This window comes from Medicago truncatula, chromosome 5 (genome assembly GCF_003473485.1).
Source record: "Medicago truncatula cultivar Jemalong A17 chromosome 5, MtrunA17r5.0-ANR, whole genome shotgun sequence".
NCBI lineage: Eukaryota > Viridiplantae > Streptophyta > Magnoliopsida > Fabales > Fabaceae > Medicago > Medicago truncatula.
The window spans coordinates 14,198,648-14,216,982 of NC_053046.1; the positions used below are offsets into that span (position 1 = coordinate 14,198,648).

The 18,335-nt window shown below is 34.8% G+C and overlaps 3 protein-coding genes across 4 annotated transcripts; all 3 read left to right on the plus strand.

Moving 5' to 3' along the window:
- The first annotated feature begins 2 nt into the window (after positions 1 to 2).
- On the plus strand, positions 3 to 4,861 carry LOC11408627 (uncharacterized). Of its 2 annotated transcripts, none has more exons than XM_039834513.1 (8): positions 3 to 489; positions 631 to 677; positions 802 to 882; positions 1,410 to 1,472; positions 1,662 to 1,718; positions 2,295 to 2,355; positions 3,687 to 3,747; positions 4,532 to 4,861. In XM_039834513.1, the coding sequence occupies exons 1-7, from the start codon at positions 180 to 182 to the stop codon at positions 3,710 to 3,712; spliced, it is 645 nt and encodes a 214-aa protein (XP_039690447.1). In that variant the 5' UTR covers positions 3 to 179; the 3' UTR covers positions 3,713 to 3,747; positions 4,532 to 4,861. The 2 variants fall into 2 exon arrangements, with proteins under 2 accessions (XP_039690447.1, XP_003613131.3); XM_003613083.4 differs by having other exon boundaries at positions 32 to 444.
- A 1,373-nt stretch (positions 4,862 to 6,234) lies between these two features.
- On the plus strand, positions 6,235 to 10,940 carry LOC11416558 (copper methylamine oxidase). Its single transcript, XM_003613085.4, has 11 exons — positions 6,235 to 6,494; positions 7,141 to 7,250; positions 7,566 to 7,874; positions 7,972 to 8,415; positions 8,509 to 8,724; positions 8,895 to 9,131; positions 9,281 to 9,466; positions 9,585 to 9,725; positions 9,822 to 10,090; positions 10,232 to 10,313; positions 10,587 to 10,940. Exons 1-11 carry the CDS (start codon positions 6,398 to 6,400, stop codon positions 10,707 to 10,709), a joined length of 2,214 nt encoding a protein of 737 aa, XP_003613133.2. The 5' UTR covers positions 6,235 to 6,397; the 3' UTR covers positions 10,710 to 10,940.
- Positions 10,941 to 15,693: 4,753 nt separating this feature from the next.
- On the plus strand, positions 15,694 to 18,100 carry LOC11415571 (uncharacterized). Its single transcript, XM_003613087.4, has one exon. The coding sequence runs from the start codon at positions 15,856 to 15,858 to the stop codon at positions 17,692 to 17,694; it is 1,839 nt and encodes a 612-aa protein (XP_003613135.2). The 5' UTR covers positions 15,694 to 15,855; the 3' UTR covers positions 17,695 to 18,100.
- The last annotated feature ends 235 nt before the right edge of the window (positions 18,101 to 18,335 follow it).

An 18,335-nucleotide genomic window follows, 5' to 3' on the forward strand; every position in this document is an offset into this window, starting at 1 on the left:
TATGTTTGATAATTCAAACATGTTGATTTAATACATTGTTTTTAATAATTTGGCAACTGAAGTTAATCAAATGTGAACCAATCCAGAGTAAAATGTTTTATATCAGAATTTGAAAAATCTACCACCCCCACACCCACTCACTCAGCTAAACAAACAGCATAGCATACAGTGAGTACAGGATGCGTAGCTCCGACTCCGACACCGACCTCGGGTGGCCCGGCCTTAAACTCTCCCGCCCTCTCACCGACTCTGTCGCCGACACCGACGATATAGCTCAGTCGCTCTTCCGCTTTCTCGCCAACTACATTGCAACTAAAACCACTTCCCTCTCTCAAGTCGAGATAGCTCGCCTCTCTACCTCCGAGATAACTCGCCTCATCTCTAACCTCTCCGAAACCGATATCAACCGCCTCTTCAATGCCGGCATTTCTGAATTTGTCGACGGTATCTTCGAACCATTTCTTCCTTTCTTCAAAATGTTTTTCGCCGGATATATATTCCTTTCTTCATCCATTTTACTTGCAAATATATATTCCTTTTTTCAGATTCATCGAATAATTCATGTATCTCGTTTATAATATAGACCGGATACACCAGAGGATGTTATTGCTCATCTCTTTCTTTTTCCAGGTTGCTTTGGCCTCATACTCTTAAAGAACGCCATCCTAATTTACCAGGTATTAGCGTGGAACAATTTTCCTTTTAATTCAATTCCTTTGTCTCTCATAACTTCCATTAACATGGATTATTATTATAATTTTGATCACGAACGCTGTTATTTATTTATTGTTTTGATCGTAGCGATGGAACAACGAATTGCCATCTTCTGGATGTGCTATTCCTCGACATGCTATCACGCCCACAACCGATGCTGCTGCTCAGGTAACTAACAAACTGCTTGCTTGTTGATGCTCAGAGCTAGTCTTTAGGCGCACACATAGAGACAACTTTCGTAAGCATTTAGCCGATAAGTGTCTCTTTGTGTGTGTGTGTGCGCGAGTCTAAACACTATACATTTGGTCTTAGTGACCTTACAAGACTAGCTCGTTAGCTCATTACTTGCCAACCCGTGTTTGGTTGTGCCAATTCGTATAATAATACTAAAAAACCTAGTTTAGTCACAAGTTTTTTCCTGCTCATTGTGCCTGACTCTTCGACTCCAGCCATCCCCTTGTATGCAACAAACTTGAAATATATTTTAAGTCAACTGTGGAAACAACATTGTTTCAGAAAACTAAGTGATAACGAGGTGGTATAAGCATTTGTAATTAAAACTGAAAACAAGAAGCAGAAACCAAACAGGCCCTTAAATCCGACTTTTAACTAACAATGCCCAACACCTTTGATGTTATCTCTTGTATTTTCCTTTTTAGATAATGGTCTGCTGTTGATTAATAAATATTCATTAGGAGCGACTGGAACCTTCAACGACGTCCAGATTTTTGTCTAGATCTTATACAACAGATGTGAAGGTGTTGTACTTCTATCTCATACTTTGTTCTCTATTTTTTTTCTAACGGACAACAAGTTTGGTTGTCATCATATGTTAATATGGACTTAAGACAATACTTATCTCTATATGCTACGGTGTCCTTCTTTCCTAATTTGTAATTTGAAATTTAACAAATATTGTACGCTAAGCGATATTCTTTTCAATTCAGGGTCTTAAAGTCATTGGAGAAATCTACAGTCGAGGAACCAACAGGAGCTTTAGACAGGTCAGCCTTCAGATTCTATCATATCAAATGCTATGATAAACCTGAGCAAAAGCTATGCGGCCCATGCGTGGTTGAACCAACATGAGCTTGATTTTGGTTCTTTGATTCTATCATATGAAGCAACCAATCGAAGCACTTGGATTAGCTGACCTGTATCCTTCAAACCATTTACAATACCTATCCATAAGGCATAAATTCATGTCCAAAACCACATCCTCGACCAATTTTCCATCCATCGACCTTGCAAACTTGCTGATCTTCCACTGGTCACTTGCGAACATTCTAATCAAAGACCCCTTGTTGTCATGAAAACACCTTAAAGTGAAGTATGATGTTGCAAAGGGAGTTAAGCCTGGTTTCACCAAATCTTTTCCTTTTGTGAAGTGTCGCAGGAGAGAAATGAGTAAAGTTTTAGTAGAACAAATATAGTTTGTAATTCTTCTACCTTTTGGATCTAGTTTTTTCCATTGGATCTGCCAATCATACAAATTAACCTTCACTTTATGTCACTCAATAGACTGGTGTACTGAGTAACCCTTTGAATTTTGTTTTGTCCAATGGATCTGCAACCTGCAGGAAGTAGAGCAGGATCAGGAAGGCACATCTAGAGCTAATGTTCCAAGCACTGGATCCACTGGTATTTCCACATCCTGTTTTTAATTGATTTTCTTTGTGGAGTTGAGGTGCAGATTTGGATCCCTTTGAGGAAGAAAATTTGCAAAAGGGAAGTGTTCCAATTACTTGTTTTTCGACTCCTGAAATGATAGAAAATGGCAATATAAACATTTATCCTGTTTTAATATTGCTCTGTTATACTTGACAAGTCTTTTACTGGTTCATGTTTCTAACTGGAGTTGATTATCAATCTTGAACAAATAACTAAACTGATGATGATGTTGTTTATGTTGTTGTTGGCGTTAATGTTGTTGTTGTTTGGTTCAGCCTTCACTATACAATATGCATAAAGATGAAAATGAATAAGTTTGATGCTATGAATCTTTTGTAGCCTGCTTCATGTTGTTACTATGTTATAATTAGGTATCTATTTTTGTTGTGTGAAGAAGAGAGTGTGTGTCTAATAGAAATGAATGAACGAAAAAAAGGTTCAAAACTTGTAGTATTTATATTCAGAGGTGAAGAGAAAATATCATCATATTATGAGAGAAAATGGGAAACCGCAACAAAACTAAGAACAAGGAATATGGTTGACGCTTTTGACAGTTCATGATGTGTTGATTAGGCAGTGGAAATAAATGTAATTTTGAAATGGAATTTGGTTCATTCCTTAGCTTATTTGTTAACTTAAACAAGTGTTTGTACCATGATGATTCAAACAACTGTCAGATTATGGGAAGATTATATCTAAAAACATTTTTTATGCTGCATAATATTTATCGTGGCCAATGAAATCAACTCTAATGCATTGTTAATAATGTGCTTTGTCAATTTTCTCAAATAGCCTAGAAGAATTTAGATGCTATTTACGTCCTCTATCCGTAGTGGAGTTTCTTTTCATTTATATTTTCCCTGTATAGTTTAAGAAATGGTAACACACATAATTTGTTTTTTCTCCATAAGCTTGTTGTGATGTTGAATCAGTTCAAACACCATTTTCTATCCTATGTAATCATGTTTATATCTTGTTGATCATTGCTTTTTGAATTAAGATTTAAGAAATAAAATAGCCATCGATAATTGGAAGGTAATAGAAATATAGTGTGACTGTTTAATATAAACCAGAGTGATCCTGGCATAAGGTTAAGGTAAAGATCTTCCTAATCATTTGGAAAAGTTAGGACAAACTATCTTTGATATTTCTCATATGACATATAATGAAGAGCTGCATAAGGAATAATCTTTGGCATACTTGCTCTATTTCTACATGTAGTTGTTTATCTTTAATGTTGTCTCCAATAACTTCTCTTCCAATATATTTATTTATGCTAAATTTGAAAATGTCTACTGTAGTTGATGATCCCGAGAGTCTTCCATGAATGAGAGTCTTTCTCCTTGCTGGCAAATAGTCCATGTAAGTTATGTCGACAAGTTTCTCATTGATAAGGTCTTGTTGCTTGTTTACTTTTTTTTTTTTTTTTGAGGCATTGTTGCTTATTTACTTTTTTTTCATCTTCTTTCCCGCTAGCTTCATAATTTTCTATTGCCATTTACTTGAGGTTGAGATACATGATGCTCTTTGGTTTTCAGATTCTGTCCATGAAGCATATGAATCATATATAAAGTGAAAAAGAAAATATATACATTAAAGGTTTCATTTGTTCTGACAACTAAATAACCAATAATATGTTTAGTTATATATATCACAGTTGATTCTATACTATGTGCAGGGTTTTCTGGGTTTATCTCTTTTGCCTTTTGTTATTATATGAGCTTCTAATTATATTCTTTGACTTAGTAGAAACCATTGCTCCATACTTTCATTCTTCTTTGTTGGGTGCCTGAAACTGGTGTTGGATTGTGAGACTTTTCTGGTTTCAAATTTCAAGCTAGAGTGGTTCTCTTCCCTGATTGAATTTTGCAAACCCCTTCAGACTAGGAATTTATTTTAGTTCACGCAGAAATGTCTATGATGAACTTTTGGTACTTAATCATTTTATCTTTTAACGAATGTTTGTCCTATTCTGTGTATGCTACTTTGATCTTGCTCCTTGTTATTGCGTTAAATTAGTATGGAAAGTGGTTCCATTACCAAAGTAAAATTTTCACATTGATTAGTTTTTTTGTTTATTTTTGCATAAGTGTATATAGTATATTTGAGTATAAAATGATATAGTTGTTTTCCTCCCATGATGCAGGAAAAGAGAAACAAATTAGGTGAAGAGAAGTTTGTTCTGAAGTTGATAAAGGTTGTGAGTTTCATAACTGTTGATTGGATTTCAGTTCTATTTTACTATTGAGTTATTTTGTAATTAATAGACTATCTGGTACTTAACTTGAATGTCTTATGTGGTAGTTTATTTTAGGCTTAGGCTTAAATATGCAAAATGTCATGCAAATAGGGGTGACTTTGATTTTAGTTTTTGGAAAGAAGTATTTAACTCTTCTAGAGAGATTAAAACACGTTTAATTTGGTCTCAACATAATTGCATGACTAGACTATTTTTTATGTTTTACTCAACATTCTCTACTATTGTGTTCAAATATTAATGTTAGACTTAATTGTGTTTTTGGTCCCCCAAATTTTTAACTATATATGATTTGGGTTTCCTGATTACTTTTGAGCGATTTTAGCCCTGCATTTACCCCCTTTTGATTTTGTAATCCACACCTATTTTTCTCCAAGAAAAATCTATTGAGTTGAAAGAATGATATATTTGCTTATAATTGATTAAATCAAGTTGAATTAAGATCAAGTCAATTGAATCAAACAATGATCAACTCAACATTCAACCTAGTTTTTAATCAATTGCAAGAAAGGTAAACAAGATGAATTAAATTGGAATTACTGAAATGAAATGTAAAGAGATTAATTAATATACAAAAAAGATGATACCAATGTTTATACTCATTCAGTCACATATCCTTCCTTGTGACTACTAGAGTCTTTAATCACGAAGTAGAAATTATAGTATCCTTTGGAGAAGCAATTACAACCATAGAACCCTAATTTCAACAACTCAAACTGCTATCAGTTAACATTCTAAGGATAACCTCGCCTTAAACTACGTTTTGAGTTTTATTTAAATTTTTTGAGAAATAAAATGTATAATTTTCAATAAAAAATTATATCTTTATATTGAAAATAGCTTAGTATGTTGATTTTGCTATAATCATAAGTGAATTAATTCTAAATAAAAGTGAATTGAAGGTAGAACTATTTGTGTTTGGATACATAAATGAGTTGAACAATAATTTATGCGTAAAACCAAATTTTAAAATCAAAAGTTATAGATTCTAACTTTAAATAAAATCAATTTCGGATACAAAATCAATTATAATTGAAAGCAATCAAATATATCAAAATTAATTCAACTCGTTAAATATCAATTTTAATATCTTAATTTTTTTTTCCTTTTTTAGTAAAGTTAAGTTAAACTTTACATACACTAAATTAATTTATTAAAAGTACTTGAAGCCGAGTCACATGGCATTATTACACAATATTCCACTTCTTACGGGTTATGTCTGTCTACTTAGGTGTTGGTTGCTGATTAGCAAAAACAAACAATGTCCGAAACAGTACAATTTCACAAAATGCAGTAGAAAAATAAAAAACTTTGAAAACAAAAAGAAAAGGAAAAAACAAACTATAACTCCACTTTCTATCTTCACGGAAAAGCGACCCCAATCTTGAGTTGCAACTTCTCTTCATTCAATGCGATGAAAATAAACACAATCTATGAATCACGGACATAGAGACATCGACAACACTGATAATTTAAAAAAAAATATATAACTCAATATAATACTAATATGTTTTGCATCTTATTAGACATTGGACATGCATTTGATTAGAAGCGTTGGTGTTATAAAAGATACAATGATAGTATGATTAAATATATAAATATCTACCTGTAAAGACGATCAATCATTTTTCACAACACAAACACTTGTTGAGTTCTTCTTTGTTCTTCTTCTGGGAAAGAGAAGAGAAGGATTTGCTGTATGTCAGTGGAATACTACAGTACAGTTTTGTACGGTGAGCTTGCTAACCCTTCACAATGGCCACAGCTCAGGAAAAAACGACGCCTGACCCATCTCAGGATCCAACCCGAAACACTGATTCTTTCCCTCCAAAAACTACTCCTACTACCAAAGGTTCAACCTTTACTCTCTTAGTAGTTCTCACTTTGGTCTTAATTTGTTCATTTTATTGAAAAAAGTAGGTTTTTTTATGTGAAATTCTACTACATGTTATTTGGACAAGTTTTGTTTCATTTTTAGAATAGATAATTGGATTAAAGTTACTGCTGAGTTTGAGTTTATGTATTTATTTGGAGTATTTACTATTTTGGTCTTTTTTCATGTACTAGGTTAGTTTTTCGTTGTACTTTATGAGAATTTGGTTGAATAAGTAATGGAATTTTTAGTTGGTAATGTGTAGTTTATGCTGTCCTTTTGTGTGTGTTGTGTCTTTCCTTCAAACTTTGATGTGGGATAGAGAGTAGAGACATGTTATGTTCTTTTGGCTTCTTTGAGGCGCGCTTCACAGGCGTTGCTAACATGAATTTGAAGAGCGATTCAGAAGACTAAAACTTAAGTTGTTAGTAATAAGTTTAAAGCGAACGATTAGCTTAAAATCTCAATCACAATCATTTGGTTTCCTTTTCTGTATTTGTTGACCCTTTATTCCTGTAAGTATGTTTTGTTTCGAAGGATTTAATGATTTATGATCCCCTTGGTAGTTGTTCTTCATTCCAATATGTTCTATCAAGTTTTCTGTTTTAATCACTTTCTTTCATAGGTATCCCGGTCATGATGAGAGCTCAAACCTGCCATCCTTTAGATCCACTATCTGCTGCTGAAATATCGGTAGCTGTAGCAACTGTTCGGGCAGCCGGGGCGACCCCTGAGGTAAACTGCTCAAATGACTTTTTCAATGTAGATTAAGCTTAAATATATGACTACTGTTTGGATACATAGCTTAATGAAGTGATTATAGCATAAATGCTTATTAGCTATTTCTATAACAAAAGATAAAATAAAGTCAAACTGTTTTCATATAAGCTATAAGCTGTTTTCGTAAGCTATCCTGGAGAGCTTTTAGAAGTAAGCTGAAAACAGCTTATCGACATATCATAAGCTGTTTTCATAAGCTCTCTCAGACAGTCTCAACATTGTATGCAATTTGTTTGTATGTTGATGAGGTTATTCAAATATCTTATTTAGGTGAGGGATAGCATGCGCTTTGTCGAAGTAGTCTTGGTGGAACCAGTTAAGCAAGTTGTTGCTTTAGCAGATGCATATTTCTTCCCTCCTTTCCAGCCATCGTTGCTCCCGAGGACCAAAGGAGGAGGACCTTTGATTCCTACTAAACTTCCCACTAGGAAAGCACGACTAGTTGTTTACAATAAAAAGTCAAATGAGACAAGCGTATGGATTGTCGAACTTCGAGAAGTTCATGCAGCAACTCGAGGTGGCCCCCACAGGGGCAAAGTCATTTCTTCTCAAGTTGTGCCAAATGTTCAGCCACCGATGGTAATTACTTACTATTTTATTTTCTTACACCCATTGATCCTTACACCTATTAGTTTCATATCAACATGGGTTTGTGTTATTCTCCCTACACTTGCAGGATGCCATGGAGTATGCCGAATGTGAAGCTGTTGTGAAGGACTTCCCTCCATTTCGAGAAGCTATGAAGAGGAGAGGGATTGAGGATATGGATCTTGTAATGGTAGATGCCTGGTGTGTTGGATATCACAGTGAAGCTGATGCTCCAAACCGCAGGCTTGCTAAACCACTAATATTTTGTAGAAGTGAAAGCGACTGCCCTATGGAAAATGGCTATGCTCGTCCTGTTGAAGGAATCTATGTACTTGTTGACATGCAAAATATGGTTGTTCTCGAGTTTGAAGACCGTAAACTAATCCCTCTTCCACCTACTGATCCACTTAGAAATTATACTTCCGGTGAAACACGGGGAGGAGTTGATAGAAGTGATGTGAAACCCTTACAGATTATTCAGCCTGAAGGTCCAAGTTTTCGTGTCAATGGTCACTTCATTCAATGGCAGAAGGTGATTGTTTATATCTGTATTTTATCAAAATCTCATTCAAATGAGATATACTGTAAACGCGTAAAAGTAAGTAAAATGCCTTTTTTTTTGTAGTGGAACTTTCGTATCGGTTTCACTCCTAGAGAAGGTTTAGTTATTTATTCAGTAGCATATATTGATGGAAGTCGAGGCCGAAGGCCAGTGGCACACAGATTGAGTTTCGTTGAGATGGTGGTCCCGTACGGAGATCCAAATGATCCTCACTATAGGAAGAATGCATTTGATGCAGGAGAAGATGGCCTTGGTAAAAATGCTCATTCTCTCAAAAAGGTCAAGGCATTTTCTTTTGATCCAGTCTTAAATTTTTCTCCATTCTCATTTCTCAACGTAGATGAAATTAAATTTATTGTGCAAGATGTCGTCTTTCTTAAATTTTTCTCCATTCTCATTTCTAAGCGTAGATGAAATTAAATTTATTGTGTAAGATGTCGTTATTGCAGGGTTGTGATTGTTTAGGCTATATCAAGTACTTTGATGCTCACTTCACAAACTTTACTGGAGGTGTTGAAACAATAGAGAATTGTGTTTGCTTGCATGAAGAGGATCATGGTATTTTGTGGAAGCATCAAGATTGGAGAACTGGTTTGGCTGAAGTTCGAAGGTCTAGAAGGTTGACAGTGTCTTTTATATGCACCGTAGCTAACTACGAATATGGATTTTTCTGGCACTTTTATCAGGCAAGTTGTATTCTGGATTCATCTATCTGATTATGTAGTTAAGTTGTATTATAAATTATATGCTTAATTCCAACAATTTTCAATGTTCAAACTTTAGAAGACTGATTGGTTGTCTTTTTAATACTTTGTTTGTTCTTTCTTTCTTTTAGGATGGGAAAATAGAAGCCGAGGTCAAGCTTACAGGAATTCTCAGCTTAGGAGCATTGCAGCCAGGTGAAACTCGAAAATATGGCACGACTATTGCACCTGGATTATACGCGCCAGTCCACCAACACTTTTTTGTTGCTCGTATGGACATGGCTGTTGATTGCAAGCCCGGTGAAGCATTTAATCAGGTCAGTGTGCAATATTTTACAGTTGACAAAGTCTTCAATGCCAAAGCTTGAACAAATATTTTGATCGACTCGTACTTCAATATGACAAAGTAGTTACGGTGTCCTTCTCCCTGCTCAGGTTGTTGAGGTGGATGTCAAAGTTGAAGATCCGGGAAAAAACAATGTTCACAACAATGCATTCTATGCCGAGGAAAGACTGCTTAAATCAGAATTGGAGGCAATGCGCGATTGCAACCCTTTATCTGCTCGACATTGGATTGTAAGTTTTTTCAACTTGTGTATGTAAAAAATACAAAATAGAAATTCTCATTAATAGCTTTCGTCCAGAGTTGCTAAAGTGAATTTTGTGTTTCAGGTTAGAAACACACGGACAGTAAACCGAACTGGGCAGCTAACAGGTTACAGGCTAGTACCTGGTTCAAATTGTTTACCTTTAGCTGGTTCAGAAGCCAAGTTTCTGCGAAGAGCAGCTTTCTTGAAGCACAATCTTTGGGTCACTCCTTATGTTCACAATGAAATGCATCCTGGAGGAGAGTTTCCTAATCAAAATCCGCGAGTTGGAGATGGGTTGGCTACTTGGGTTAAGCAAAATAGATCACTGGAAGAAGCTGATATAGTTCTTTGGTTAGTTCACTATATTCTATTTCTGTGAAGAATTTAATAACCATGCACTGATAGCTGAAACAAGTTATATATCTATATTCTTTGGTTAGGGATATAGATATAGATGATTATGATGTTATCTGATCTTGTGAAATGTTGCAGGTATGTATTTGGAGTGACACACATTCCACGATTGGAAGACTGGCCTGTTATGCCGGTGGAACGCATAGGTTTCATGCTAATGGTATTCAACCCAACATTAACTTATTTCCATTCTTTCTGTGCAAATATCAAATGAGATTCAAATTGAAATACTTTGAAAACATGAGATTATTTGCCAAAGTTGGACTTCTTCTTATTTGATAAATAAACCTCAATATGTTAATAAATTAGGCATATGTCTGTTGGAACATGTTTTAGAAGTACATGTGGAAGCAATTGCAGTTTAGTAACAAACTGATATTGATTTTCTGTTCATAGTGTTGGTATTAATTTGGTCCTGCTATTCATAATGCAGCCACATGGGTTTTTCAATTGCTCACCAGCTGTAGATGTTCCCCCAAGTGCTGGTGATTTGGATGATAAGGAGAATGGAATGCCTGCTAAGCCCATTCAGAATGAGTTGATTGCAAAGCTGTGAATGAGCCAAAAGTAGAGACATTTGGTGTTATGTTTATCTAATTACTATATTAAAATTTGGTTTTGGCCTAACTCAACCCTACAAAATTGACTTGTAAGGCAAGGGATGCCTCCCATTTATATAAATAGATTTTCTGGTCATATCACATTTTTAATGCAATGTGAGACTCTGAACACATTGAGTGCAGCAATTTGATTTAATTTTACTGCTTGCTAGTTAAACTGATTCAAAGTTAAGCTTCATGGGGGATATTTAAGAGTGTTTAGCTTATGCATCCGATGTCATTGCAAAATGATAATACTTGGTGCATGTTTGAAATTGCGGCAAATTTGAAAAAATCATATTGATATTGTGATTTGTTGAAATTTTAAAGTGTATTTTTTGTCAAAATTATGATGGCACACTGTAATTATGCCAAACTCGCCGCCAACTAAAACATACACTTCGTGTATCTAGAGGTGTAGAATTGATTCTGGCATATTTGGTTGTTTTCGAATAAAATTGATTTTGCTTTTAAAATTGATTCTACTTGAAGTTAGGATTTGTAGTTTTTTATTCTAGAATTGGTTTTCACACATAAATTTATAGTTCGATTCACTTTACATTGTATTCAAACACAAATCACTTTACCTTCAACTCACTTTTATCTAGAATCAATTTTACACAATCAATTCACTCAAAATAAATTCTTGCCACCGCAATGTGTCTGCTTCTACGATGACAAAATGATATTGAATGAGTTGATTTTATATAATTGATTTCGGTTAAAAGTGAGTTGAACAATTAATTTGAAGGTAAAAATCAAGTTTGGAATCAAACTAAATTTAACTTCTTCCACTTTTGGAGGAGTCAAAAAATTGATTGTAGAAGTGTACAGTTGATTTTGAAAGGTTTGGTTCCTCTAGGGTAAATTTGATTTTGCCTATAGAATTGATTTTAGTTGAAGCTAGAAATTGTAACCTCCAAGTGTATGTTTGATTTTGTGATGACATAAATTAATTATGTAAAATTGATTTTGACATGTTTAGTTTTTTATAGATACACTCAAACTTACTGTTCAACTCATTTTTACATGAATGAATGTATCCAATAATAAATTACTTACATTAAACTCAATCTTTACAAGATTCAATTCACTCAAAATCAATTTTTCTTACTACAAAACCAAACATAGAATTCATTGTAAAAGCAAAATCAATTATATTAAAAAACATCAAAACATTTCAAAATCAATTTCACATCTATAGAATCAATTTTGATTCATGTACAAGTGAAACAAATATATACTTCATACATGTTTGGTATTATGGTGGATCGGACAAAATCACAATGTCGTCATAATTTTATCAAACTCACCGTAATATCTAACAAGCACATTTCTGATATTATAGATGCGAGGGGAAAAAAATGGCTCCTTTTAGATTATAATGCATTTGCGTGAATATCTTGTTGATAATTCTTCCTTTTAGATTATAGTACCTTTTAAACCAAAATCACTAAAATCAATCATATTTTTCATTATTGTATCAAGAAGATGTAATTGGTCAACATTGTTTTATTAGATTATTGATTGTCACAAACATGAAGACCCATAACACGGACATATCGATTATAATTGACAAAACGAAATAATTATATGTTGGTGAACCTATAGCCTAAAGTGTATATGGTACCTAGTTGTCAAACTTAAGAAGTGTCTTTTCTAGTTTTAAAAGCATAAATAATGAGATTTAAATTATGAATCATCCTGACAATTCTTTTTCGGTGGCGGGGTTCAAACCCTCAACCATGCAAGATCCATACCAACTGAGCTAAGTTCACGAGGACTCACAAATGCTTTAAGAACACTAGTTAAGAGAGTAATTTAAAAAAAAAAAATTGCATTAAAAAGAACAAAATTTTTAATTCCAAAAGGTTAAATATGTTTTTTTTGAACCAGCAAGTAATCACTTGATACACTTTCATTCACTCACTTGATACCCTTGTTTTGAGAATGAAGAAACAAAGAATAACAGAATAATGAAAAGTGAGAATGGAGAGAAAATTGAAATATATTGAAGGAGAATTCACTTCAAAATACATCTCATGTTATTTCTCATCCACTAATTGTTATTTATACATCATGTGGTGAAACTATAATTTGCTTAACAAGCAAAACCAAAACAGAAAAAACAAACTACTTAAAAACAGTTACAATTTCTAAAAGGTTACAGCATGTACAAGTTCAATTAAATTGTTTATTAAAATATTATTTTGTCCTCTATTGTAGTTTTAAGTTCAATTTTGTTGGCACAAAACTTAGTCTCAAGAGTCTCAACTTTGATGGCAATGAGTGAAATGCCAAGAGTGTGTGCTGTAATGTACCTTTCTAATAATCTGAGCCACCGGTTGTGCTGTGTTCATGTCCCTAATATTCTTGTCTATTTTATTGCACTAGATTTGTCTCAGTTTGTGGACCAATGTCATCATGATGTTTCTTTTTCCTTTTTTTTATTAAGTATATGACGACATAATGTTTTTTTAATATCGGAGTTTGGACACATAATAAGTTCAATGGTGGTACAATATGGAGTAAATAAAAATAAAAGGAAAGAAAGAAGATAAAACAATATATGGAGTATTATTTGTCTATTTTGATGAACGTGTTGACTCACAATTGTATTTTATTATCTATTATCTATATTGCTTGCTAGGAAAGAACTATTAATAACGATCTTTGAAATTTCTACAAGGAAAAAGAAAGCTTTCTCCTCTACTATTGACATTTGTGAATTAAAATGTGATATGCAAGAATGACAAGAAATGTAGCACTAACGTCGATGTAAAATGTAGGAAAAATACATATTTGAATGTGCAAAGAATGAAAAAAAGTTGAATATTTCGAAAAGTAAATATGATTTGAAAATTAAAAGAACTTCTAAAGTAAAAATACATAAAGTAAGGTGCATAAAAGTTTAAAGGATTTGCAAAGACTACTTTGACGAGAGTGTAAATGAATTGAAAACTTTACACACAATTAAAGCAATGAGTATACTTAAAAAGCGTTGAATAAAAACTTGAAACTTGAAACTGCTGGAGTGAAAAAACTTGAAACTTAAAGTGAATAAATGATAGTAGATGATTGAATAAAAAGCGTTGAATTTTAATTTAAATAAAAGAAAATAAGTATATTTAAAAAAAAAATGAGAATCGTAGTAACACTAGATTTATGAGATTCAAGCGACCTTGTACAATGACCATTCGAAACTATTTTTTTTTTTAAAATCAAATTTTATTAGAGAACCAGATCCCTGTTTAAGACAAACAAAAATCAGTGAAATTGAAAATATAAACAAGAGACGCCGTATATAGAAGGAACACCCAAAAATAAAAATCCTAAAAACACCCCTGATGACAACACCCACCAAAATACACGTCACCACCTAAAACAGATTCCTTCGCGAAAACGACCAATGTAAAAACGATATCCAACACCACCTGTCGTCACTACTCATCCCCAAAGAAAAATACCCCTCAAAATTAAACTCCCACTCCTGAACACCAAAGCTGAGCCATATCCGAAAGATCATGCAGCTTCCACCACCTCTCGACCTCCGATCCACCGAAAGAAACCATAAAAAGCCCAAAACCAAACTTGCTCCAAAGAACTGACTCCCAATCTCGAACCAAAAGTGATCAGTCCACCAGACTTTAGGACCAAAACAGAAGGGCATCCCTCACCCTCGATACACCAGAGAAACACCAGATCACGCCAAACTAGCTTGCAGCTAGACACGGACTCCCGATCTCGAAGCAAAAGTAACGGGGCCCCCAGAAACCAGCACACAAAAAGAATGACAAACGACATAATATGATGTGGTGCAAACAACAAATAGATCAAAACGAAAATGCTCAACTCAACGGGACCCGCTTCCTCCAAACATCTTAAACACCTAAACAACCCCAAAAAAACGCAAACAAGAGTTAAGTCTGAGCAAAGCTCTATATGGACTTGTCCGCCAAAATTGACACCAAATGAAATCAAACCTGAGACCTCTAGAGAAGCACACTCTAAGATCCCAAGTCAACCACTAGATCAAACTCAAATGAATATATCTAGTCATTTAAAAGATGATTTACTCAATCCAACCAATCTACAAAATAAAATTTATAATTTCACTTTCCACTAAATATCACATTAAATTGCATTGGAAATGTGTAAAATAATCTTGATAAATACACCCAGATTATTATTGTAAGCAAAAATTTATATTTTTGATTTATTGAATAAATAATGTATGTTTATATTATAGACAACATACATTATTTATTGAATGAATTTAAAGAATGAATTTTTGTTTATAATAGTTACGGGATGATGTAAGTATTAATAAGACATCTTTTTAGTATAATAATATTAAATAAATAAAATCAAATTTCATGACTTTTTTTAGATAGACGAAATGACAAAGTCATTATAAACTGAGACACATACAAGTGGAGGTGTCGGGGATCGAACACCGAGCATAACTTCCGACTTAACAATCTTGACATTTTTGCCAATTAAGCTAAAACACATGTGACATTTTTGTTGTTGAAAATTCGGTATTTGATGCAAGAACCGACTAATTCGAAGGGACCAATCCCACCACACATTTAAATTCAAAACAAATTTTTGTACGAATTTGCCTACCGAAATTAATACTAGAAGGGATCGAACCTAATACCTTAAGATAAACAAACTCCAAGATCCTACGTCATCTATTACGTCAACCTCAAATGGATTACACATGACATTCTTATATCAAAAAAACATACATAAACATTCGAATCGATCAATATTCTTTCTCCTCTCACTTCTCTCATAATGTAACTCACATATCTCATTATATAATTTTGAAAAGTAAATTATAAATGTAAAATATACTCGATCATAATAATATATAGTAATTTCCTTTAAAAAAAAACAGTTAAATGTACTATTTGCTGACCAAAGAAGAAGACTTAACGTAGAACACGTTTACATTATTTTGACAAAGAAACATAAAAACAACCATGCGTGCTAATAATCCTCACAAAAACGCCAATATTCTTCTTCCGATTCCCAACTCGAATCCCACCTGACTCACTCATTTTCAACTCACTCAACTCGTCCCTTCCCTTAACCATGTCTTCTTCACCAGAAGCAAAACGCTTAGAAGAAGAACTTTCCTATCCAATTCTCGTCGCCGAACGAATTCGCTCCGCCACAGAAGAAACCGATTCCTTCAAACTCGAATGCTCCGAAGTCTGGAAACACGTCGAACGTCTCCTTCAAATGCTCCGTACACTCGTCCGATTCGCCGCCACCGCTCCTCCGCCGCTTTACGAACGTCCCGTCCGCCGTGTCGCCGCTGAAGCCGCCAAGAATCTTGAACGCGCTTTAACTTTAATTCGTAAATGTAAACGCCGGAGTATTCTCCACCGTGTTGTCACCATCGTCACCGCCGCTGACTTTCGGAAAGTTCTTGTTTATCTCGACGCCTCCGTCGGTGATATGAAGTGGCTTTTAAGTATCCTCGACGTCGACGGCTCCGGCGGCGGCGGTGGAATTAACTTATCGCTTCCACCGATTGCGAGTAATGATCCAATTCTGTCATGGGTATGGTCTTTTATAGCTTCAATTCAAATGGGTCAATTGAATGATAAAATTGAAGCTACAAATGAACTTGCTTCGTTAGCACAAGATAATGATAGGAATAAGAAGATTATTGTTGAAGAAGGCGGTGTTCCGCCTCTTTTGAAGCTTTTGAAAGAAGCTTCTTCGCCTGCAGCACAAATTGCGGCGGCTACTTGTTTGTGTTATTTGGCTAATGATTTGGAGAGAATTAGGGTTATTGTGAATGAAGTTGGTGTACCTGCTGTTGTTCAGGTTCTTGCTGATTCGCCGATTAGGGTTCAAACGCTAGCGGCTAATTTGGTTGCTAGGATGGCTAAACATGATCCTGTTGCTCAAGAGGATTTCGCGAGGGAGAATGCGATTAGACCGCTTGTTACACTTTTGTCGTTTGATACGGCTGTGGATGAGCAGACGAGTATTCATTCTATTTTTCAGGTTAATAAGGAGTTAGGTAAGAAGACGACGGATAGGTCTGGTACTGGAAGTGGTAGTCGACAGTTTGCAAATTCGTATTCGAGTACTTATTATTATACTGAGGGGAGTAGCCGTGGAGGGAATTATAGGAAGGAGAGGGAGAATGAGGATCCTGCCGTGAAGCTTCAGCTTAAAATTAGTTGTGCTGAGGCGTTGTGGATGCTTGCGGCAGGGAGTGTGTCGAATAGTAGGAAGATAACCGAGACGAAAGGGATGCTTTGTTTGGCTAAGATTGTTGAGAAGGAACAGGGGGAGTTGCAGCGGAATTGTTTGATGACTATAATGGAGATAACGGCTGCAGCTGAATCTAATGCTGATCTTCGACGAGGTGCGTTTAAGACCAACTCACCTCCTGCTAAAGCTGTTGTGGAGCAGCTGTTGAGGATACTTAAAGAGGTTGATAGCCCGTTGATGCAAATTCCGGCGATTAAGTCTATTGGTTCGTTGGCTAGGACGTTTCCTGCTAGAGAGACTCGAGTAATTGAACCTCTAGTAGCACAGCTGAGTAATAGAGACATAAATGTAGCAGATGAAGCAGCCGTTGCTCTTACCAAGTTTGCTTCTCCAGATAATTTCCTATATGTCGAGCATTCTAAGAAAATAATTGAATTTGATGCAGTCCCGGCAGTGATGAAACTGCTGAGGAGTAACGAAGTTAACCAAATGCATCATGCGCTAACTCTTCTTTGCTACCTTGCACTACATGCTGGCAGCAGCGAGTCGTTGGAACAAGCACGGGTATTGTTGGCTCTAGAAGGTGCTGATAGAACAATTCTTCCTCAGCATATTAGAGATTTGGTATCCAAAGCAATCGGCCACCTCAATTTGTATCATGCAGGAAGTCATTCTCAACCATTGGTATATATGCCCTGAGCACAAATTCATATAGTTTGTGGACCCTTTGTTTTAATGGGTTCATCATTATATTATTGAGCTGGTTGCATCTTGCCCACTTGTTGGGGATTGTGGGGGATTTTGTTATATAGAATCAAAGCATAGTTCAAAAAAATACATTAGTTTTTCAGCTTGGGCTGGTTTTTATCCCTTTTCCCCTCATGAAACTAGTTAGTGGGGTGGTGGTTGTGCAGAGATTATTTATAATGGATAATTACTTTTCTTAGTCATTCAAATTTTGCTGTTTGTGTACTTATTTTGTTCATCAAATATGCTCTCTACATCACATTTTGATAGTGCAAATTTTTATCTTAGGATAGAATTGTTTGAGGTTTTATTCCTTTGCAGAATGTACATTGCAGCTTCGCCATTTGAAGAATTTTTACTTCTGACCTCATGTCTCCAATCAATGGTCAAAACATTAGCTGTAGAATTGAATGTTGAAAGATAAAATTAACGATCATCGTCGTATATACTTCTTATATAAAACAGGAATTAGTCATTTCCCTTTATGTTCACTTGTATTGTGCTATATTTCTTCATGTATTTTTATGCAGACTGAACTTGGGGAAGGCCAGATATGGAGATAATTTGAAGCTGGCCTGGATATTTTATTGCTT